Here is a 25731-nt window from a genome sequence, read left to right on the forward strand (position 1 = left end):
AAGATACTCTGACTAAGCCTCCCCAGCCCTCTGGAGTAGAGAATTCCAATATTCACCACCCGCTGAGTGGAACATAGCAGCAGGAGGCCATTCAGCCCCTTGAGCCTACTCTGCCATTCAGTATAATCATGGCTGATCATTGACCTCAATATCCTCATATCGCTTTGCCATTGGTGTTTAGAAATCTGTCAATCTCTGCTTTACACACTGAGTAACTGAACCTTCCACAGAGAGCCCTTAAAGGTAGAGTATTTCAAAGATCACCGCCCTCCAAGTAAAAAAATACTTCTGTCCTAACTGTCTTCCCTTTTATATTGAAATTAAAGTGTCTCCTGGTTCTAGACTCCCCAACCAGGAGAATATCTTTTGAGTATTTTGTGGGTTTAGATGAGATCACCTCTCATTCTTCGTAATTCTAGAGAATAAAGGCCCAGTTTGCCCAATTTCTTTTCATAGGATAGTCCCACCGTCCTGGCAACAAGTCTGGTGAACCATCCTGGCACTCTCTTTAAGGCAATAATATCCTTCCTAAGGTAAGATGACCAAAACTGCATAAAGTACCCCAGGTGCAGTCTAACCAAGATTCTATACAAGTTAAGCAAGATGACTCCTGTCTTCAAACCCTCTTATGATAAAGCCTAACATACCATTAACCTTCCTAATTTTCTGCTGCACCTGCATGTTAGCTTTCAGTGACTTATTGATGAGGACACCCAGGCCCCTTTGTATATCTATGCTCTCTGATCTCTTGCCATTTAAGAAATGCCCTGTTCCTCCAACCAAAGTGGATTACCTAACATTTTTCCATATTATGTTCCATCTGCCATGTTCTTGTTCATTCATTAAGTTTGTCAAAATCCCCTTGAAGCCAGTTGGCACCATCTTCACAACACACATTCCCATCTAGCCTTGTTTCATCTGCAAACGTGAAATTATTACAATTCGTTGATATACATTGTGAGCAGCTGGGGCCCGAGCATTGATCCCTGTGGCACCATGAGTCCCAGCCTGCAATCTGAGAATGGCACATTTATTTCTACTCTCTTGCCTTCTGCTTGTGAACCAGTGTTTAATTCATGCCACTATATTACCTCCATTTCCAAGTCCTTTCATTTTCCTATCCAACCTCATACCAGCAAGGAGCAGGACTAGGCCATTCAGCCCCTCAAGACTGCTCTACAATTTAATAAGATCATGGCAGGCCTGATAACCTCATATCTGCCCCCCCTCCCCCTTGCCTACCCCCGATAACCTATCACTCCCTTGCTTACCAAGAATCTACCACATTTGCTTTAAATGTATTCTAAGTCTTTACTACCACCAGTTTTTCAGTGAGAGTTCCAAAGACACTGAACCCTCTGAGAAAATCTTCCCTTATCTCTGTTTTAAATAAACAACCCCATAATTTTAAATGGTGATCCTAGTTCTAGATTCTCCCACAAGCAGAAATATCCTCTACACATCCACTCTATCAATATTCCTCAAGATCTTATATGTTTCAAACAAGTCATTTTTTACTCTTCTGAACTCCAGCGGATACAAGCCCAGCCTATCCAATCTTTCCTCAAGACAACCCATCCATTCCAGGTATTAGTCTGGGAAACCTTCTCTGAACTGCTTCTGACACTGTTCTCCAGATGTGGTCTCATCAATGCCCTCACTGACTGTGCATCTCTTATTGTGTAGAACATTTTCAAAAGCCTTCTGAAAATCCAATTGTACTATGTCCACCAACACCCCTTTGTCAATTATGTTAATAAATCCTCAGCGGGTTCATCAAACATGATTTCCAATTCATAAATCCGTGTTGACTATGTCCAATCGGATTACTATTATCCAAGGATCCATCCTTCATATAATAGATCCTTCATAATAGATTCTAGCCTTACATCGGTAATGTGTTGATGAACAGAGGGATCTAGGTGTATGTGTACATAGATCCCTGAAAGTTGGGAATCAAGTAGATAAGGTTGTTAGGAAGGCATACGGTGTCTTGGCGTTTATTGGTAGGGGGATTGAATTTAGGAGCCGCAGCGTCATGTTGCAACTGTACAAAACTCTGGTGCGGCTGCACTTGGAGTATTGTGTGCAGTTCTGGTCCCTACATTATAGGAAGGATGTGGAGGCTTTGGAGAGAGTGCAGAGGAGGTTTACCAGGATGTTGCCTGGTATGGAGGGGAGGTCCTATGAGGAGAGACTGAGGGATTTGAGGTTGTTTTCATTAGTAAGAAGGCGGCTAAGAGGGGACCTTATTGAAACATATAAGGTGATTAGAGGTTTAGATAGGGTGGACAGTGATAGCCTTTTTCCTCGGATGGAGAAAGCTAGCACGAGGGGGCATAGCTTTAAAATAAGGGGTGGTAGTTATAGGACAGATGTCAGGGGTAGGTTCTTTACCCAGAGGGTGGTGAGGGATTGGAATGCCCTGCCTGCTGCAGTTGTAAATGCGCCTAGTTTGGGGGTGTTTAAGAGATCCGTGGATAGGTTTATGGATGGAAAGGGATTGGTTTAGGTTAGAGGGTCATTGCTTTTTAATTGGTCGGCGCAACATCGTGGGCCGAAGGGCCTGTTCTGCGCTGTAATGTTCTATGTTCTAGGGAAAATACTAACAGCTCTGTAGTTCCCTGTTTTCTCTCTCCTTCCCTTCTTAAATAGTACAATGACACTTGCTGCCTTCCAATCTGCAGGAACTGTTCCAGAATCTTTAGAAATTTGAAAGATGATCGCCAGTGCAACCACATCTCTATAGCAACCTCTTTCAACACTGAGATGTGAATATCATGTCCCAGGAGACTTATCAGCCATCAATTCAATTCATTTCTGCAAAATATCCTTCTTGCTAGTACTCATTGCCCTCAATTCCTCATTCTCCCTAATCCTTTGGACTCTAATTCTGGGAGATTTCTTGTCTCATCCTCAGTAAAGACAGTACTAAAGTAATCATTTACCTTCTCTGCCATTCTACTATTCCCCATTATAAATTCTCCTGACTCTGCCTTTAATGGACTCACACTTGTCTTAGTCAAACCTCTCCTTTTATCGACCAATAAAATCTTTTACACACATATTAAACTCTCCTGTTCCTTATCCTTGGTCCTCCTTTGCTGTATTCTAAAATCCCCCCAATCTTCAGATGATCTGTTTCTGACAACAAAGGAAGCAATGGCCTAGTGGTATTATCGCTAGACTATTAATCCAGAAACTCAGCGAATGTTCTGGGGACCCAGGTTCAAATCCTGCCACAGCAGATGGTAGAATTTGAATTCAATAAAAGATACCTGGAATTAAGAATCTACTGATGACCATGAAACCATTACCAATTGTCAGAAAAACCCACCTGATTCACTGATGTCCTTTCGGGAAGGAAATCTGCTGTCCTTTCCTAGTCTGGCCCACATATGACTCCAGACCCACAGCAATGGGATTGACTCTCAACTGACCCTCCAAGGGCAACTGGGGATGGGCAATAAATGCTGGCCAGCCAGCAACACCCATTTCCCAGGAATGAATAAAAAAATTACAGATGGTCTTTTAATCTTATACAAGCCTTGACTTTCTTTATCAGCCTCAGTTGACTGACCTTGTTTATACCTTGAAGAAATGTATAATTACTGGAAACGAAGTAATAATTTGAAGACTATCCAATGCCATGTTTTAATGTATTTTTCTAATCCCCCTCAGCTAATTTTCTCTTAGACCTTCATCATTTCCTTTGTTCCAGTTTTAACAACCAGGCTTCAGATTGAACCTTGTGGGCACTCATCCCTAAAGGTTCTCTTACAACAAGATAATTAATTAGTCTTTTCTCACAACATGATACTAGATCTGAAATAGCCTGTTTGCTAGTCGGTTCCTGAAGTACTGCTCCAGAAACCTATCACTGACACACCCCAGAAACTCATCCTCCACAGCATTAAAGCTTTACTCAGCCAATATGCAAATTGAAGTCACCCAGGATTACTGTATTATCCATGCAACGTGCTTCTCTAGTCTCCTAATGTCATGCTGAGCGCTACCATTACTGTTTGATGACCTGGAACCAGCTCTTGTCAATGCTCGCTGCCTCTGCTGTTTCCTAGCTCCACCTAAACAAATTCCACATTTTGTTCTTCCGATCAGAAACCCTCCCTTATTATCAGTGCAACTCCACCCCATTTTCCTTTTTGTCTGTCCTTCCTAAATGGAAAATATCTTTGAATATTCAGTTCCCAGTCTTCGTCATCATGCAGCCATGATTCAGTAATGGCAATGGAATCAAAATCATTTACATGTACCTTGAACTCATCTCGCCTATTGTGAATGCTGTGTGCGTTCAGTCTGAGTGCCCCTAACTTTGTCTTTTTAATGTTATTTCACATTCTAAGCCTCGTTGATACTTGCTTTTGTTTCATCCGTCTGGTAATCTCATTTGCTCCTTTTCTACTTCCGGGTATCAGTTTTACTTCCTTCCAGTTTGAGCTATCCCCGAGTTTCACAATCTAGTTTAAACCCTTCCCAATCTCCCTGCAAGTCCTAAGGCCATTGAAGTATAACCCATCTATCTTGTACAGGTCCCACCTGCACCAGAACTGATCCCAATGCCTTAGAAATGCTATGATCACACCAATTCTCCAGCCACCTGTTCGATCGTTCAATCCTTCTATTCCTCTGCCCGCCAGCACGTAGTACTGGCACTAATTCTGAGATCATTGCTCAAGGTCCTGCATTTTAATTTCTTTCCTAACTCCCTAAAATCTGCTTTCAGGACCTCTTCCTATCTATGTCATTGGAACCAGTGTGGACTACAGTCTCTGTCTGTTTAATCCCTGATGTGGAGATGTTAGCATTGGACTGGGGTAAGCACAGTAAGAAGTCTCACAACACCAGGTTAAAGTCCAACAGGTTTATTTGGTAGCACAATCTTTTGGAGTGACGCTCTTCCTTCAGGTCAAAGAGTTCTGTTCACAAATAGGGCATACATAGGTGCAGACTCAATTTACAAGATAATGGTTGGAATGCATGACTTGAGGTAATCAAGGCTTTACAGGTGCAGACAATGTGAGTGGAGAGAGGGTTAAGCACGGGTTAAAGAATTGTCTCCAGCCAGGGCAGTTAGTGAGATTTGGCAAGCCGTGGGGGTTACAGATAGTGTTACATGAACCCAAGATCCTGGTTGAAACTGTCCTAATGTGTGTGGAACTTGGCCATCACTTTTTGCTCTGCGATTCTGCATTGTCATGTGTTGTGAAGGCTGCCATGGAGAACGCTTACCCGAAAATTAGAGGCTGAATGCTCATGACTGCTGAAGTGTTCCACGATAGAAAGAGAACACTCCTGCCTGGTGATTGTCCAGCAGTGTTCATTCATCTGTTGTCATAGCGCCTCCATGGTCTCCCCAATGTACCATGCCTTGGGGCATCCTTTTCTGCAGCACATTAGGTAGACAATGTTGGCCGAGTCGCAAGAGTATGTACCATATACCTGATGGATGGTGGTGTTACGCGAGATGATGGCATCTGTGTCGATGATCTGGCATATCTTGCAGACGTTGCTGTGGCAGGGTTGTGTGGTGTTGTGGTCACTGTTCTCCTGAAGGCTAGGTAGTTTGCTGTGGACAATGGTCTGTTTTGAGGTAGTTTGAAGGCAAGAAGAGGGGGAGTGGGGATGGCCTTTGTGAGAAGTTCATCTTCAATGACATGTTGAAGGCACCGGAGAAGACGTCTTAGCTTTTCCGCTCTGGGGAAGTGCTGGATGATGAAAGGTACTCTATCCGGCATGTCCTGTGTTTGTGTTCTGAGGAGGTTGATGAGGTTTTTCACTGTGGCACATAAGAACTGTCCATCGATGAGTCGAAGGCCATATCCTCCTCTTATGAGGGCATCTTTCAGCATCTATAGGTGTCTGTTGCGATCCTCCTCATCTGAACAGATCCTGTGTATACGGAGGGCATGTCCATAGGGGATGGCTTCTTTAGCGTGTTTAGGGTGGAGCATTGAGGTTCTGTGGACTTGCAGTACAGTGAAGTGCTGAGGTGATTGTCCTTGGTGATGCATGTGTCCAAGAATGCAACTGATTCCAGAGAGTAGTCCATTCTACAACGCATCTGCTTCATCTTAGACCACAACGTCTTCACCTTCAACAACCAGTTCTCCATGAGTCTGGAGGGATGAGACTTGTTTATGTCATATAGTTGTTTCAGTGATGGTTTGCCATGAGTCCATAGGAAGAAGATGTCATCGATGTATCTAGTCTTTAACGTTGGTTGAAGGCCCTGTGCTGTGAAGAGGTCTTGTTTGAACCTGTGCATGAAAATGTTGGAATATTGAACATAGAACATAGAACATTACAGCGCAGAACAGGCCCTTCGGCCCACGATGTTGCGCCGACCAGTTACAAAAACAATGACCCACTAGCCTATACCAATCCCATTTCGTCCATAAACCTATCCAGAGATCTCTTAAACGCCCCCAAACTAGACGCATTTACAACTGCAGCAGGCAGGGCATTCCAATCCCTCACCACCCGCTGGGTAAAGAACCTACCCCTGCCATCCGTCCTGTAGCTACCCCCCCTTAATTTAAAGCCATGCCCCCTCGTGCTAGCTTTCTCCATCCGAGGAAAAAGGCTATCACTATCCACCCTATCTAAACCTCTAATCATCTTATATGTTTCAATAAGATCCCCTCTTAGCCGCCTTCTTTCCAACGAAAACAACCCTAGATCCCTCAGTCTCTCCTCATAGGACCTCCCCTCCATACCAGGCAACATCCTAGTAAACCTCCTCTGCACCCTCTCCAATGCCTCCACATCCTTCTTGTAATGCGGGGACCAGAACTGCACACAGTACTCCAAGTGCGGCCGCACTAGAGTAGTGTACAGTTGCAACATTACACTGCGACTCCTAAATTCAATCCCCCTACCAATAAACGCCAAGACACCGTACGCCTTCTTGACAACCTTATCTACTTGATTCCCAACTTTCAGGGATCTATGTACACACACACCTAGATCCCTCTGTTCATCCACACTATTCAAAGTCCTCCCGTTAGCCCTATACTCGACACATCTGTTGCTCCTACCAAAGTGAATTACCTCACACTTCTCCGCATTAAATTCCATCCGCCACCTCTCGGCCCAGCTCTGCAACCTATCTAAGTCTCCCTGCAGACTATGACACCCTTCCTCACAATCTACCACACCTCCAATTTTGGTGTCATCAGCAAATTTACTAATCCACCCAACTATACCCTCATCCAGATCATTAATAAAAATTACAAACAACAGTGGCCCCAAAACAGATCCCTGAGGCACACCACTCGTAACTGCACTCCATGATGAATATTTACCATCCACCACCACCCTCTGTCTCCTATCTGATAGCCAATTCCTGATCCAACTTCCTAGATTACCCACAATCCCATACATCTGCATTTTCTGCAGAAGCCTTCCATGGTGAACCTTATCGAACGCCTTACTAAAATCCATGTATACCACGTCAACTGCCTTACCCCCATCCACCTCTTTGGTCACCTTCTCAAAAAACTCAATAAGGTTAGTAAGGCACGACCTACCCGCTACAAAACCATGCTGACTATTTCTAATCAATTCATTACACTCCAAATAACTATAAATCCTATCCCTAATAATTTTTTCTAAAACCTTGCCCACAACAGAAGTAAGACTCACCGGTCTATAATTCCCGGCAAAGTCTCTGTTCCCCTTCTTAAACAATGGGACAACATTCGCTATCCTCCAATCCTCCGGGACTACACCAGAGACCAATGACGACCTGAAGATCTGAGCCAGAGGCTCTGCAATCACCTCTCTAGCCTCCCAGAGAATCCTAGGGTAGATCCCATCCGGACCAGGGGACTTATCTATTTTCAGCCCCTCAAGAATTTCCAGCACATCCTCTTTATCAACCGTAATACTGTCTATTTTACACCCCTGCAACCCAATGTCCTCCTCAGCTATATTCATGTCCCCCTGCGTGAACACCGAAGAGAAATATTGGTTCAATACTTCTCCAATCTCCTCCGGTTCCACACACAACTTCCCCCTGCTGTCTGTAACTGGCCCTAATCTTGCCCTGACCAACCTTCTGTTCTTGACATACCTATAGAACGCCTTAGGATTCTCCTTAATCCTATCAGCCAAAGTCTTCTCATGTCCTCTTTTAGCCCTTCTCAACTCACTCTTCAACTCCCTCCTAGCCAATCTAAAGCTTTCTAGTGCACTATCTGAGCCCTCCAATCTCATCCGAACATAAGCCTCCTTTTTCTTTTTAACCATCGACTCAACTCTTTTAGTGCACCACGGTTCCCTAGATCTACCAAATCCACCATGCCTGACAGGGACATACCTATCAAGGACTCGCAGTAGCTGCTCCTTGAAAAAACTCCACATTTCAGACGTTCCCAGTCCCTGTAATCCCCTAATCCAATCCATGCTTCCTAATTCACTCCTGATAGCCTCATAATCGCCCTTACCCCAGCTAAAATTGCTGACCCGAGGTTCATGCCTATCTCTTCCCATCACTAAGGTGAACGTAACCGAATTGTGGTCACTATCACCAAAATGCACACCAACTTCCAAGTCTAGCACCTGGTCTGGCTCATTTCCCAGCACCAAATCCAATATAGCCTCACCTCTAGTTGGCCTGTCTACATACTGAGACAAAAAACCTTCCTGCACGCTTTGTACAAACACTGACCCCTCTAGCGAGCTAGAACTATAGCAACTCCAATCAATATTCGTAAAGTTAAAGTCCCCCATAACAATTACCCTATTACTTTCACTCCTAACCAGGATTGTCTCCGCAATCCTTTCCTCAACCTCTCTAGAACTTTTAGGAGGTCTATAAAAGACTCCCAACAGGGTGACCTCTCCTCTCCTATTTCTAATCTCCGCCCATACTACCTCAACTGACAAGTCCTCATCAAACTTTCTCTCCGACACTGTGATACAGTCCTTGACTAGCAATGCTACCCCACCCCCCCTTCTACCTTCTTCTCTACTCCGACTAAAGCATTTGTACCCCGGAACCTGCAACATCCATTCCTGACCCTGCTCTATCCATGTCTCAGAAATGGCCACAACATCAAAGTCCCAGGTACTGATCCACGCTGCAAGTTCATCCACTTTATTGCGAATACTCCTCGCATTAAAGTACACGCATTTCAAACCCTGCTCCGCCCCACCCCCACTATGCCGTGCCTTGCATTCCCCAACTATGCCCCCCTCACTTTCACCCCCTTTCCTCACTATCCCTCCCCCCCTCCGAATCAGTTTAAACCTTCCTGCATCGCTTTTGCAAATTTACCCCCCAGGATATTGATTCCCCTCTGGTTCAGGTGTAGACCATCCCTCTTATAGAGGTCCCACCTTCCCCAGAATGAGCCCCAATTGCTCAAGTACCTGAACCCCTCCCTCCTGCACCATCCCCTCAGCCACGAGTTCAAACTTTCCCTCTCCCTATTCCTCTCTAAACTATCCCGTGGCACAGGCAAGAGTCCAGATATAACTACTCTTTCTGACTTCGCCTTTAGTTTCCACCCCAACTCCATAAATCTTTGCTTAATATCCCCTTCCCTTAATCTCCCTATGTCATGTGTCCCCACATGAACTATAACTTGGGGTTGATCTCCCTCTCCCCTAAGAGTCCTGAATACTCTGTCCGATACATCCTGGACCCCAGCTCCTGGTAGGCAACACACCAGCCCAGAGTCCCTACCCTTACCTCCAACTCTCCTATCCGTCCCCATAACTGTGGAGTCCCCAATCACGAGGCCCAATCTCTTACCCCTAACCACCTGAGGCTTGCCAATAGGCTCACCCCCAGAGACCTGCTCCCTTTGGCTATCCCCAGTTGATTTCTCCTCAACTGTAGCCTCCAGGACCGAGAACCTATTTTGAAGGGGAACAGCCCCAGGGGATTGTCCCCCCAACTGCTTTTTGCCCCTCTTCCTGGCAGTGACCCAAGACTTATTCCTAGGAGTGACTATCTCCTTATAACTCCTTTCTATGTCCGCCTCCACTTCCCGAATTATACGGAGCTCCTCTAATTCCCCTTCCAGCTCCTTTACACGCTCCTCCAGAAACTGCAATCTAACACACTTCCCACAAGTAAAATCACCTGAAACACTGTGGGAGTCCCTCACTACATACATCCCACAGGAGATGCAGCTTACAGCCTGAACTGCCATCCCTGAATCAATTACCAGCAGAAAAGTAAAAATATAAAAAAAAACTTCCCTCACACTTATAATTAGGTTAGAGGAGGTGGAAGGGTGGGATTCTCTACCAGTGTAGAGAATCGGGAATCCTCTCTGCACTAATTTATAGTGTTAGGGGCACGAGAGAAAAAAAAACTACAACTACCGGTAAGCGTCCTAGTGACGACTTCCGGTTTCTAACTAATTTAAAAAAAAAACGCCGAAACTCGCGACTTAACACTAAAAATAAAAAGTTAAACGGAATAAACAGAAAAATATACCTTATTTTTGCCTCCTCGCACGCCCAAAAATCGCTGCCTCTCGACTCAGCTCCACAGGAACAATGAGGCCGAGACACGGAGGTAGGTGCTTTTAAACCCGAAAAAAAAACTACAACTACCGGTAAGCATCCTAGTGACGACTTCCGGTTTCTAACTAATTTAAAAAAAAACCGCCGAAACTCGCGACTTAACACTAAAAATAAAAAGTTAAACGGAATAAACAGAAAAATATACCTTATTTTTGCCTCCTCGCACGCCCAAAAATCGCTGCCTCTCGACTCAGCTCCACAGGAACAAATTGAGGTGCAAATTTGGTCTCCATGGCTGTTCCATGTGTCTGGTTGTTGAAGATGAAGACATTGCGGTCCAGGATGAAGCGGATGAGTTGTGGAATTGCGTCTGGAAATTGGCAGTTGTCAGCACTGAGTATTGAGGCAGTTGCAGCAATGCCGTTGTTGTGAGGGATGCTAGAATAGAGTGCCAAGACATCCATTGTGACAAGGAATGCTCCTGGCTCGACAATCACCAGGCAGGATTGTTCTCTTCCTGTCGGGGAACACTTAAGCAGTCACGGGCATTCAGCCTCTGACCTTTGGTAAGCATTCACAACACATGACAGTGCAGAATCACCAAGCAAAAACTGATAGCCAAGTTCCGCACGCATGAGGACAGACTCAGCTGCAATCTTGTCTTCATGTCACGCTATGTAACCCCCAGGACTTGTCTGATCTTGCAAAATCTCACTAACTGTCCTGGCTGGAGACAACTCACACCTGTTTAACCTGTGCTTAACCCTCTCTCCACTCATTGTTGTCACCTGTAAAGACTTGATTACATGTAAAGACTCGCGTTCCAACCATTATCTTGTAAACTGAGTCTGCGTCTATGTATGCCCTGTTTGTGAACACAACTCTTCACTCACCTGAAGAAGGAGCGACATCTGATAGCTTGTGCTACCAAATAAACCTGTTTGCCTTTAACCTAGTGTTGTGAGATTTCTTACTGTGTTCAACCTATCCTAGAAAGGTACCTTGTGGCTGCTCCCTGACATCCATGATCCTTACATCAGGGAGGCAACACATCAAACTGGAGTCGCTTTAACTGCTGCAGAAATGTCTGTCTGAACCCCTGGTTGTTGAATCCCCTACCATTATTGTTGTTCGACTCTTCTTCTTCCCCTCCTGTGCAGCTGAGCCATCCGTGGTGCTGTGGACTTTGTTCTGGCTGCAATCACTAAGGAACCATTGCCCTCATCAGTATGGAAAACCAATTAGCAAGCAAGTTAGAATCAGGGACACCTGTGTCACGTGCCTGATGGTCACCCATCCCCTCTCTGCCTACACGCTCCTGACCTGCGGTGTTGTAAACATGCCACCCACTTAGTTCTCTGCCTTGTGGATACTCCACTATTGAAGACTTTCCTCCCCATCCCAGTCCTGAATGTTCTAGCTCTTATTCTGAAGTTGTATCCTGTGTTTCCAGTTCCCCCAGTCTGGAGAAACATCTTTCCTGTGTTAAACCCTGATGAGCTCTGTATGTTTAAATTCTTCTAAATTCTAGCAAATGCAGACCCAGTCATCTCAATCTACTCTCATAGAACAGTCCCAGAAATTAGTCTGGTGAACCTTTGTTGCATATTTAGCAAACATATCCTTCCTTAGAGTTAGAGGTTTACAGCATGGAAACAGGCCCTTCGGCCCAACTTGTCCATGCCGCTTTGTTTTAAACCCCTACGCTAATCCCAATTGCGCACACATTTGGTCCATATCCCTCTATACCTATCGTACCCATGTAACTATCAAAATGCTTTTTAAAAGATGAAATTGTACCTGCCTCTACTACTACCTCTGGCAGCTTGTTCCAGTCACTCACCACCCTCTGTGAGAAAGTATTGCCCTTCTGGACACTTTTCTATCTCTCCCATCTTAAACCTATGCCCTTTAGTTTTAGACTCCCCTACCTTTGGGAAAAGATATAGATAAGGCATACCTTGTCTATGCCCCTCATTATTTTATAGACCTCTATAAGATCACCCCTCAGCTTCCTAAGTTCCAGAGGAAAAAGTCCCAGTCTATTCAGCCTCTCCTTATAACTCAATCCATCAAATCCCAGTAGCATCCTAGTAAATCTTCTCTGCACTCTTTCTAGTTTTAATAATATCCTTTCTATAATAGGATGACCAGAATTGCGCACAGTATTCCAAATGTGGCCTTACCAACGTCTTGTACAACTTCAACAAGACGTCCCAACTCCTGTATACAGTGTTCTGACCGATGAAACTAAGCACGCCGAATGCAACTTTCAAGGAGCTATGAACATGTACTCCTAGATCTCTTTGTTCTGTCACTCTCCCCAACGCCCTACCATTAACTGAGTAAGTCCTGCCCTGGTTCAATTTACCAAAATGCTTTACCTCCATTTGTCTAAATTAAACTCCGTCTGTCATTTGTCAGCCCACTGGCTCAATTGATCAAGATCCTGTTGCAATTGGAGATAACTTTCTTCACTGTCCACTATGGCACCAATCTTGATGCCATCTGCAAACTTACTAGCCATGTTCCCTATGTTTTCATCCAAATCATTAATATGAATGACAAATGACAGTGGGCCCAGTACTGATCCCTGAGGCACACTACTGGTTATAGGCCTCCAGTTTGAAAACCAACTCTCTAGAACCATCCTCTGGCTTCTGTCAAGAAGTCAATTTTGTATCTATTTAGATACCTCCCCCTGGATCCCATGAGATTTAACTTCATGTAACAACGTATCATGCGATACTTTAGGTTCAGAGACCAAAATTGTGCACAAGACTCCATGTGCAATCTTACCAAGACTACACAATTACAGCAAGACTTATTCCTCCTGTACTCAAATCATCTTCAGTTAATGACCAACATATCATTTGCCTTCCTAATTGTTTGCTGCACCTGCATGTTAGCTTTCAGTGACTTGCGAACACGGATTCCCAAGTCTCTTTGCATGCTATGGAATCTGAATGGCAGCTGTGGTTTCTAAAATTAAATCCACCTTTTATTGGCCAACTTCCAAATTGTATTTGGAGGTAATCTTCTGTAAGCCTTATTATTATGTTGCAAAATCCTGTTATAATGACCTTAAATCCTATTTTCTGTTGTTGAAAGGACAGAATGAATATAGGCATTAAGCATCTAAATGTTCTCCCCATCTCTTGCTGTTACTTAATTGGTGGGTGATTTGTACACCGAAGAGGAAATGTCAGGATATATATTTCTAATTACATGTTAATATAATACAATTAATAATACAATAGAATCTTTTCTTCTTAAGTTCCACAGGAATTATAAAAGTGTATGAATGTCAGGAGGCCATTTTCACCTTTTCTTGCTTGAGCTGCAATCTAACTCTTTATACCTCCTTTTGATAACTTTGAATAACAATATTCTATCCATTTTTGACTTACAATTGGCAGTTGGCCCTGCATCAATTAAAATTTGGGGAAGAGATTTCCAAACTTCTGCTCTTTGTATGAAGAAGTGTTTCCTAATTTCACTGGCTCTAGTTTTTTTAGAGAATGCCCTTCCCCCAACCCCCAACCAATGAAAATATTTTCGCTCTCTATACTGTCAGTCACTCCACCTCAACGTCTTGAAAACTTTGATGAAATCACTTATCGATCTCCTCAATTCCAGGGAATACAATGCTAGTTTTTGTCATCTTTCCTAATAACTTAACCCCCTGGAGCCCGGGTATAATTTTGGTAAATCTACACTGCACTCCCTCAAGGATGAATAAATTCTTCCTAAATCATGGTGCCTAGAATTGCTCACGATGCTCAAGGTGTGGTCTAACCAGGACTTTGTTTGGCTGAAACATGGCTTTTACCCCCTTGTATTCCAGTCCTCTTGACATAAAAGCCTACGTTCCATCAGCCTTCTTGATCCTGAGAATGAATTTTAAAAGATTGAATGTTTTCATTTTTGAAAAGACTTTCTTCCAAATCAACTTATGAGAGGTGTAGGTCGTTAATAATGTTGAAGACAGGTTTTCCATTTCTATGAATATTGGAAAGTAGAATTCGTCAGAGACATATACAGAACTACTTCCGAACCGTAATATTGGATCACCAGCCATACTGCAAAAATTCTGTTGCATCATGCACCCTTTTCAGTAACTATCCGAATAATGGAATCCCTCCCTTCACCTCTTTGCAAGCAACTAGGATTTCACTAAAGTCCTGAATCCTACATTACTGTGATGATACTGATGCAGGAAATGCTGATGTGAGAATTGATGTATTTTTAAAATATTTTGGGGGACTTTGATTCAATAAATAAGACTGAAAGTGTGTGTAAATTATTCACTTAAGCTGTGGAAAGGTAAATGGAGACCATTTGCCTCGAAGAGTTGAGGGTTAAAAGGGGTGAAGTAGCTAAATTCATGCATTTATAATGAAGCTTCAGTCGAGTTGTTTGATAAGTAAATAAGTAAAGTTTGGAAATTTGCATTGGGAGTTAGAGAAGGACTCAATTTTTCTCAGCTGTCAAATTTCAAGGGGGAATAGAAGGCTTTTACAGTTTGCAAAAGCTTCATAAATAAACAAAATTTTACGTGATCCCACAACAGGGGGCAATAGGAAAGACATGAAAGATTTTTTATATTTTGGAAAAGTTCAAAGAATTGCTGAGACTAATGAAATCAAAGATGGAAAAATGGGTATGCAAAGAGAGAGAGATTAAGTTGATTTATGGTAGGCTACGTGGAGACGATCTCCTGGCAACAGTTCTATGCTGGCAGAAGGTTAAGTCAAGCTGGAAAATCTTGGGCTGCAAAAAGCAGTTTCTTGGATTTCCACAGCAGCATGGAAGTGAGTTGAAGAAGTTATGTGGTATACTTTCAGTAACACAGTTTTGCCTTGGGTAATATTACTGGATTGTTATTATTGAACATTGATAAGAGAGTGTTACCTGGAAGGTACGTACTTGTGTGTCTGATCAAGTAGGGAAGGAGAGAATATTGTAAGACAGTTTTATCTGTGTAACTGTAATCTTCTGTGCTTAAGTTTTCTTTTCTTAATAAGTCTTTTACTTTTAAACTTGTAAATCCCCAAAGTGTTACAGGGCTTTGTGCTGCTGAGATCAGTATGTTTCCTCCTTGTTTTCAGAATACAAAGAAAATTGGTATGACCTGCCAGCCAAGTTTCCCTTTGGGATTTGATTTGCTCTGGTTATAATATTAAGAAGAGAAACTTTGTTTGTGATGTGGTAACTTCTTAACTGTAACACATGTTTTGGAAATTTCCATTTTAAGAAAATAATTCCATAATTTTTTTTCCCCCAAAACTGTATTTTTTGCTGTTATTTAGAGCCACCCTAAAACCCATCTCTATAGATATGTTTCTGGTTATCTGTTCTCCTAACTCCTTATGTGCTTATGTATCATATCTTAATAAAAGCAAATTACTGCAGATGCTGGAATCTGAAACCAAAAGAAAAAATGCTGGGAAATCTCAAGGGTCATCTGGACTCTGACTCTTCTCTTCTTACAATTGCTGCTAGACATGCTGAGTGTCTTGCCTGATAATGTCCCATAACTTCCGGGTTCCCCAGTCTTTCATTTAGGGAGTACTCCAGGTGATGCATTGGGGTAATACTTCTTGGAAGTTCCCAGCGAAGGGCTCACACAATAGTTGTCCAGAACCACTAACTGGACAATTGCACTGGGCTGGGAACCACTAATTGCTAATTATGGATGGTCCTGCCACATTTATCCTGATGGTTACTCTAGAAGAGTTAGAAGGAAAAATAATTCCTTCTAACTCCAGAGTAACTAATTAAAAAACCCAGACTGACATACACAACCTGCAGCAGTTCCCCCAGACCACACCCCCCCATTTCGTCGGTTCCTGGTGCAAATTTTGCAATGTTTTCCTTGTCAGTTTCTTGAATCTCCCATCTATGTAAAATACACTTCAGTCAAGAAGCTGCTGTACAAGTCTGATCTTCTTAATCCTGGTCCACAATGGCCCCTATCATTCATTCACCTCTATTGGCCGTCTGACCCCATCCTGTTCAATTCACCCACTTTGGCAAGTTAATAAATATCATCACAAACTTGTTCTACCCAATCGCTGCAACCTTCCCCAGTTATACATCCTTTCACTTTCCTGGCTGAAATTCTGGGCATTTCTTCCCATCCTTCCTCCCCCTCTGCCTTCAGCCATCTTGATGCCTCATTCAGAACTCGCTCACTAAACTCCTCTGTAGTTACCTTCCCAAGTTAATTTCCAGTTCCGTACATTACCTGGCAATGATTACAAGTTAATTGCTCTGTATAACTATAAGTCCAGTAAGTAGTCTCACAACATCAGGTTGAAGTCCAACAGGTTTATTTGGTAGCGCGAGCTTTCGGAGCACCGCTCCTTCATCAGGTGAATGCAGCATTTGTTTCACAAACAGGACATATATAGACGCAAACCCAAGATAATAATTGGAATGTGAGTCTTAGCAGGTAATTACAGGTGCAGACAATGTGACAGAGAGAGGGTTAAGCACAGGTTAAAGAGGTGTGAATTGTTTCCCGCCTGGACAGTTAGTGAGATTTTGCAAGCCCAGGCACGTCATGGGGGTTACAGATAGCGTGACATGAATGCAAGATCCAGGTTGAGGCCATCCTCATAGCTATCAGTTTCTGCTCGGCGATTCTGCATTGTCATGTGTCTTGAAGGCCGCCTTGGAGAACACTCACCCAAAGATCAGAGGCAGAATGCCCATGACTGCTGAAGTGTTCCCTGACAGGAAGAGAATAGTCCTGTGGTGAATGTCAAGTGGTGTTTATTCATCCGTTGTTGTAGCACCTGCATGGTCTCCCCAGTGTACCATGCTTTGGGGACATTGTTTCCTGCAGCAGATCAGGTAGACAACATTGGCCAAGTCGCAAGAGTATGTACCATGTACCTGGTGGATGGTGTTCTTGCGTAAGATGATAGCATCCGTGTCGATGATCCAGCACGGCTTACAGAGGTTGCTTTGGCAGGGTTGTGGTCACTGTTCTGAAAGCTGGGTAGTTTGCTGCGTACAATGGTCTGTTGAGGTTGCACAGTTGTTTGAAGGGAAGTAGTGGGGATGTGGGATGGCCTTGGCAAGACGTTCATCTTCATCTGTGACATGTTGAAGGCTGCGGAGAAGATGTCATAGCTTTTTTGCTCCGGGGAAGTACTGGACGACGAAGGATACTCTGTCCACCGTGTCCTGTGTTTGTCTGAGGTCGTCAGTGCGGTTTTTCACTGTGGTGCGTCAGAACTGTTGATCAATGAATCGAGTGCCATATCCTGTAACCCCCATGACTTGCCTGAGCTTACAAAATCTCACTAACTATCCTGGTTTGAGACAACTCATACCTCTTTAACCTGTGCTTAACCATCCATCGCATTGCCTGCACCTGTAAAGACTTGATTACCTGATAAGACTCATATTCCAACTATTGTCTTGTAATTGAGTTTGTGTGTCTATATATGCCCTGTTTATGAAACAAACCCTGCACTCACCTCACGAAGCAGCAGTGCTCTGAAAGCTCGTGCTACCAAATAGATCCGTTGGATTTTAACCTGGTGTTGAGAGACTGTGCCCATCCCAGTCCAATGACAGCATCTCCACATCAAATATAAGTTGTAACAAGAGTTATGTCACTCAAAAAGAATGAAGGGTGAATAGTTCTAACATTAAATTTCAGTTGTTATCACCTCGAGAGATGGAAGAATTTGACTGATGTTGCTATCTTCTACAGGTCATGTGCTGTTTACAATAACTCGTGTCCTTTCTGGTTATTTGCAGGATCCAATGTATGGAAAGGGAAAACTTGGAGAAATTCAAACACTTATACTTGGAATGTTGGATACCTTCAATTATGAGCAAGTGAGTAACCAGGGAATCTGTTCTCAAATATCAGTGAGTCTTCCATCTGCAATCCACGCATCCCCACCACCTTGCCAATGATGTAGCACGTTGTGTGTCTTTTCAAGGGATTAAAGGTGAAATAACTATTTTGCTCACCAAGTGGTAGATTTATTTTCCACTTTTGATCAGTGTCCCAACCTTACAATGTTGACTACAATTCAGAAGTGCTTGCAAAGTACTTACTGCATTAGCTCTGAAGTTCCTTGGGACATTGTGAGGCAACATAGAATTTTCAATTCCTCCTTTAATGGACTCTCGGGTCAGCTATAGATTTGGCTTGGATACAGTGCAGCAATCTAACTACATTGTACAAACGGGGTTTCCCATTACAGATATGAACTTGAAAATGTAGAAGAATTTAGCTATGACTTCTTCAGTGGCAAAAATTCTTAGCATTTTATTCCAGTTGATAATCAGTTGTTATCCAAAGAGACCATGATTAATGGTTGGCAGAGATGTACAAGGAGATTGTCAAGCCCGCACATGTGTCAGAAATTCTTTGCGGATATAATGGAATTGGTTAGAGAAAGCAGTCCAGTAGCTAAAATCTTGTTAGGTTCTAAGATAGTATTTAAAATAGTTCCACATGTAAGACTTAACAGAATGATTAAAATTTATGGAATTAATGGCACACCAGCCAGCTTGACCAATATTTAGAATGGAAAGTGTTGACAATGAAATGCATTTGTTGGCTACCAGTGAATAGTGAACCTCCTCAGGCCTCTGCTAAGAGCTCTACAGTGTTTACTCTATTCACAAATGATGTGAAGGAGGACATTTTAAAAAGAAATTCTGGTTTGGAAGAGATATTTTGATTTTTAGGATTTGATCCTTACTCAACCCTTTCCTGCCCATAGCTGGTATTAAAATTGGGGTCACCAAGTCTGACTCGATTCAGTTGTTGATGGTGAGTGAATTTGCAGTATTCTACACTTCTGGCTCGTGCATGAGGAATGGCCTTTTTTTGAGGCACCAGGAGTCAGTCAGCTTGTGTCATTGTCTTCAGGAATAGATGGACACGAGGAGAAAAATCAGTGGTGAAAATAAGGAAACAAAAAGACAAAGCCTGGATGTTTTTGCTAAAGGAAGTGTGATCTTCTGTTGTCTTGCCATATTACTCGCATTAGTCCTTTTGAAACATAGAAAATAGGTGCAGGAGTAGGCCATTCAGCCCTTGAAGCCCTGCACCACCATTCAATGTGATCATGGCTGATCGTGCACTTTCAGTATCCCACTCCCACTTTCACTCCATATCTCTTGATCCCATTAATGACAAGGGCCATGTCCAGCTCCCTCTTGAACATCAAACTGGTCCCAACAGCTTTCTGTGGTAGGGAATTCCACAGGTTCATAACTCTGACTGAAGAAGTTCTTCCTCATCTCAGTCCTAAATGGCTTACCCCTTTCTCTTGGACTGTGAACCCCTCCCCCGCCACCCCACATAAGAAATATTCTTCCCACATCTCATGTCCAGTCCCATCAGGATTTTATATGTTTCTATGAGATCCCCTCTCATTCTTCTAAATTTCAGTGAATACAAACCCAGTCGATCCAGTCTCTCTTCATATGTCAGTCCTCCATTCCAGGAACCAGTCTGGTGAACCTTCGCTGGACTCACTCAATATTAAGAATGTCCTTCCTCAGACTAAGAGACCAAAACTGCACACAATACTCGACGACTTAATAGAAGTTTAAAAGATGATAAGGGGGATAGATGGAGTGGATGTTCAGAAACTATTTCCTCAGATGGATGTAGCTGTTACTAGGGGGCATAACTATAAGTGCGATCTTCTGTTGGAAGATATGGTGGAAGATATGGGAGGGATGTCCAAGGTAGATTCTTCACTCAGAGAGTGGTTGGGGTGTGGGAATACACTGCCTGCTGTGGTAGTGGAGTCGGACACTTTAGTTATTGGATAAGCACATGGAACGCACCAGAATGATAGGGAGTGGAATCATTTGATATTGGGTTCAGACATAGCTCGGCACAACATTGAGGGCTGAAGGGCCTCTCATGTGCTGTACTGTTCTACGTTCCTATAAGTGGCCTCACCAAGGCCCTGTATAACTGCAGCAAAATATTTTTACTCGTATACTCAAATCCTCTTGCTATGAAGGCCAGCTTTCCTCACTGCCTGCTGTACCCGCGCGCCAACCTACAGCGGCTGTTCCACTATGACATCCAGATCACGTTGCATTTCCCCTTTTCCTAAACTGCCATCATTCAGATAATAATCTTCCTTCCTGTTTTTGCCACCAAAGTGGATAACCTCATATTTATCTACATTATATTGCATTTGTCAATTATTTGCCCACTCAGCCAGCCTGTCCAAGTCACCCTTGCAGCCCTTTAACATCCTCCTTACAGCATGCACTGCTACCCAGCTTAGTGTTGTCTGCAAATTTGGAGACACTGCAGGTGCTTCAGAAAAGTCTGAGAGGAAAATTAAGAAACAGGCTATTTGCTAAAGCTTTAATTAAAACCTTGGATGCATGAGCATGAAATGTTTGCTGATGTCTGCACCTTCTGCAAAAGTTAATTTAATTTCTCAATCTACATTTGTTTGCACGTATCAATGGGTCTGTTTGCTTTCTGTTGTCCCACTTGCTCTTCAGTATCAGTTTGCAAATGTAGATTTCATTTTCCATTATTAATGAGCATTTGTAACTCTGGCATTCCAATAGCTCAACTTGTGAATGTTTGGGGAGATTTAGGAAATTTCTGTGTACTGAATTCAGAAGAGTTTCTCTTTGTCTAAGATGAAAGCTAATTATTGAAAACTTGTATGGAATAAAGAAGAGGATATAAGGAATGTAGCTGCATTTACTGACCCCATTATTTGTAGCCAGAATGGGGATAATTGTCCTGCCAATCACCTAAAGACTGCAGTGTAATAAGTGACTGGGATTGATTTTATACAAATAATATTGTGAAGCGATGGCCTTATGGTACTAGTGCTAGACTATTAATCCAGAAACCCAGCTAATGTTCTAGGGACCCAGGTTTGGATCCCACCATAGCAGATAGTGGAATTTGAATTCAGTAAAAAAAATTATTTGGAATTAAGAACCTACGGGTGACCATGAAACCATTGTCGATTTTTCACCTGGTTCACTAATGTCCTTTAGGGAAGGAAATCTGCCATCCTTACCCGGTCTGACCTACATGTGACTCCAGAGCTATAGCAATGTCTCAACTGCCCTCCAAGGGCACCTAGAGATGGGCAATAAATGCTGGCCAGTCCCTGACGCCCATGTCCCATGAATGAATTAAAAAGAAATGTAACTGTCCTCTACTCACTATATTGTTATTGGGAGGCATTTTGGTCATGGATACTGTTTTTTCCTAGTTCATAGAGATTATTTTTAAGTTCTTTCCAAGAGGATTATGTTTTGAAATGTCCCTTTAAGTGTAAGAAAGAAAGGAATGATTATAAATTCCTGGTAAACACCTCAGTTCAAAGAAATACTCATGTGGTCTCAGATTGCCTTAGGAAGAGAAATCATAGAATCCCTACAGTGCAAAAGGAAGCCCATCAAGTCCAGGCCCTACCCCCATAACCCTATTTATTTACCCATCTAACCCCTCACAGGGGCAATTTAGCATTGCCAATCAATTTAACCTGCACATCTTTGGACTGTCAGAGTATAATAAATAGAAAGCCCTGGGGTTTCCAGTGGATGATTTAGCATCTTTCAGTGTCTCAAAGAGCAAAGGACTGCTGAGATATGGGCAGGAGTAAAAATGGAATTCTCCCAGAAATAGCTCTTCATTGCTCTGGAGGAAATAATGGGGAGCAGACGAACAACTGCTTTTAAAAGATCCCAAAGTCTCTGGAATCCTGGATTGGTTAGGACTATCATGGCCTGAGGGAGAGGGGGATTTGTTGAGGTGTACCTGGTTTTTGATAATCATATCTAGCAATTTTCAAACTGGAATTTTCCATGTGACATGGGAAGTGGTAAACCTCTGCTGGAGAGCTAGGAGTGACTTTGAGACTGTCTCTGTAATGCCACATATCTGCCAGTAGTATGCCAGAAAGTAAAATAGTTTCATGGAGTATATTTTGTTTGCGTTAGTTAATGTAAAACTTACTTTTCATTTATTTTGTATCAGATCAGGTTAATGCTTGATCAGTGTTGATTTTAGTTTGTTTCTTACAGTAAAGGTCTTAAGAACTAAAATCTGGTCCTTGTTATTTCCCTTGATGCCATGGATATTCCTTTCTGTTAAAAATGTTCCTGTGGGAATTGTAATACTTTGGAGGCTGGTTTCTGCTGTGCCCAGAGTAAATAGACTGTCACTACCGTATAATAGACTGGTCAAAGCTCACCTTTAACTCATTGACAATGTTCAGATGTTGAAGAAGTGTATATCAAAGAAATAAAAACTTATAGTTAAAATACCAATATCCTGTCCCTGTATTAAACTTATTCAAATATGATTACAGTTCTGATCAGTTATGCCTCTGGACAAGCACAGTCACAGCATTCAGCTGTGTGGAAAGGCAAAGAGCGACTTGCTAATGATTCTTGCAACTTGATGTGTCATTAGTGTCAGGAGTGATTACTCACCCTCACATCCCAACATTTTGAGAGTTTTTTTGAAGGGGTTTTTAATATTCTGTTAAGTTTAGCTGTACATGTGCAATTACTGGATTCCTATTAACCCTTTGAAGCTGTTGTAGATTTGAAAGAGACTGAATTATCAGAGGAAAGAACTGGACACTGAAGTAGCAAATAATGTCAAATATTTAAAAAGGGTAAAAGGAGAAAGATAAACTTATTGAAAATACACAACAAACTTCACAACTTCAACTGGATGATCAACCTGAGTAGAATTGTGTGTAAACCACCTTGGGTCCCTGCACCAACACAGGTTCTCTGATACCTTGTTCCTGAGAACACACGGCATGTACAAGAATGACTAGGCTCACACTTACAACTGCAGTGTTCACTCGGTCTAGATACAAAACCATTATTTCCAACCTGACGTGAGTTCACTTTGATTCAGACTTCTTGTTGTCAGCCAATTGGTTAATGTTTTTGTTGGGTTAATTTCATTGAATTGACTATTTGCACACATTGCCTTAGCAAGAAGACAATGGGCATTTCAAAATGTTCTCGTTATCTAAAATTATACAAGCTTCTATTCGTTATGGATGTTGATCTTCGTCATCCAAGGCCAGGCCACAGGGATTAGTATCTTTGGATAACTGCCTGTATTCTCCCCTCATAGATAAAAGGACCCAGTCTTCAGTAACTACTTGATGATTAATTAATTATTCTTCAATTACCATTTAATTGAGTTTCACTGCTCCATCCAATCATCTGATGTTGGCCAGTGATTTAATAAGATTGTGTGATTATACAATCATGAGATTTACAAAGTGATTATACAAGATTATACAAGATTATACAAGATTGTGTGATTATACAATCATGAGATTTTTAGACAATATATTAATAAAAATGGCATCTTCACCTTGTTAGCTTACCACAGTAAATATAACATGAAAATACATATAAATGGTCAAGTTACCCTGAAATTCCACAGGTCAGCCTGCCTGGCCTCAGTACCAGAGGATCAATGTGGCTAAGCTGCTATCATACATTGATGTGACATTTAGATGATTCAATTTCTTTTGAACTTAGCGCTTTTAGTAATGTCTAACATTTTCAAATTTCTGTTCCACACAGACACAGATCAAAACAGATCATTAATGAACTACCATTCTCTTAAGATCACAAGATTTAAATGCTTTTCTTCTATTTCTTTAACTTGAGTTCTGGAGAAAATAAAACATAGAGCTGCACTGATAATTCTTTACTGCCCTCTTAACACTCTCTGACATCCTGATATTAAATGGCCCTGAAGGGATTTGATTTCTTTAGAGGAAGAAAATGCTACTTAAATTCTGCACCCTGACATGTGGAATCAACAGCTCCAAGATCCCCCCACCCCCTAATTTCTAAATGACCTGATTTTCTAACTTCAGCTACATTTGCTCTTCCATTTTTTAAATTCTTTATCGTGAATCAAAATAGGAACCCAAAATCTCACGTTAGGAAGTCTGAGTCTTTTTCCATCATGATAATAGAGCTAGGTCAGTATATAAATCTAGAGCAATGTAGAGCCACTTCATTTGCACAAGACACTGCTTTTTCCGAACAAAAATTGCTTGAACAGTGAAATAGTTTTTCACTTTGAGTAGAGAGCCTGATGGTGGTTTCAGAATGCCATCCAACTCAGTTTTCGGAAACATCTTGGACTGATTTTAAGCCTTTAAGAAGGCTTGGTGGAATAGTTAGTCATGTTACATCAATTATTTCTAATTTGGCAGGTCTACAATGAATCTCAATCTTGCCTTGTTTAGCAGGACTACCCAGCTCTTGATTGCCATTGGCTTTGATTCGTGTGGAATGTGGGGAGTACTAAGATTATCTATCTTGTAGTGTTTAATTGGTTCTCCAAATAATGGTTCTTTACATTTACTTGGATTTTTAACTATTGAACCCATTGGATTATTTTCATCTGATTATATATCATATAGAATCTGTCAGGCTAACTCCTTCGATAAAGATTTTTCTGCTGATTGGAGGTAGCTTGGCAGAACAGGAAAGTAATGCTGGGGCTGTTTTAGCATCAGGGTATGCTCAATTCCAAAACGCAAGAATATTAAAGCACTCGACAGACTTGGAAATCATTGTATGATTTCATAGAGTGTTTTGGAATCATAGCCCAGAAACCTCTGATGAAATGTTCGTGTGAGCAGTCACCCTTTTGGGGGGCTGGGCGGGGGGGTGGTCATCATTGACTTGGTTTATTTCCTCTGAAAAAGGATAGGCCGATGTTTCATAAATTTCAAAGTTAACAACTTTGTTCCTAATTTATCTTCTGCACTTTACCATCCAACACTTCAGCATTACTGGAACTCGTTTCACTCCTGTTCTTTCTGGCATGCTGGTTGAATGCTATGTTTTGATTTGCTGATTTCTAGAAAATAAGGTCTTTTCAAACCGCAAATACAAATCCACATTTCCACTTCAAAGCGATTTGCCAAGAGGAACAGCGCCATGACTGATCAGGGTGAACTGTCATTATTCTAGTATATTATGTAAGCAATGCAAGGCCAAGCTCTGTATGCAATTAACTGAAAAGGTGGCAGACAGCAATGTTTGAGTAAAATTTAACCTTCACCCAAGACAAATGTTCATACTTTAATACCTTGCTACCAGTTCTTTTGTAACAAGTGGTCTATGGTATTAGCATTTTAATTTCTAGGATTCTCACAAAAGTTCAGAGCTGCTGCATGGTCTGGATAG

At 42.2% G+C, this 25731-nt stretch overlaps 1 protein-coding gene across 2 annotated transcripts in view; it reads left to right on the plus strand.

Annotated features, from left to right (window-relative positions):
• Positions 1–25731, plus strand: part of vps8 (VPS8 subunit of CORVET complex) — a 599989-nt gene that overhangs the window by 325111 nt on the left and 249147 nt on the right. For both annotated transcript variants that reach the window (XM_080198763.1, XM_080198764.1), the window contains exon 41: positions 18283–18363. In XM_080198763.1, the coding sequence (XP_080054889.1) occupies positions 18283–18363 (81 nt within the window). The remainder of the gene's footprint in view (positions 1–18282; positions 18364–25731) is intronic.

The sequence above is a fragment of the Carcharhinus amblyrhynchos genome, chromosome 11 (genome assembly GCF_965287045.1).
Source record: "Carcharhinus amblyrhynchos chromosome 11, sCarAmb.v2.hapA, whole genome shotgun sequence".
Lineage (NCBI taxonomy): Eukaryota > Metazoa > Chordata > Chondrichthyes > Carcharhiniformes > Carcharhinidae > Carcharhinus > Carcharhinus amblyrhynchos.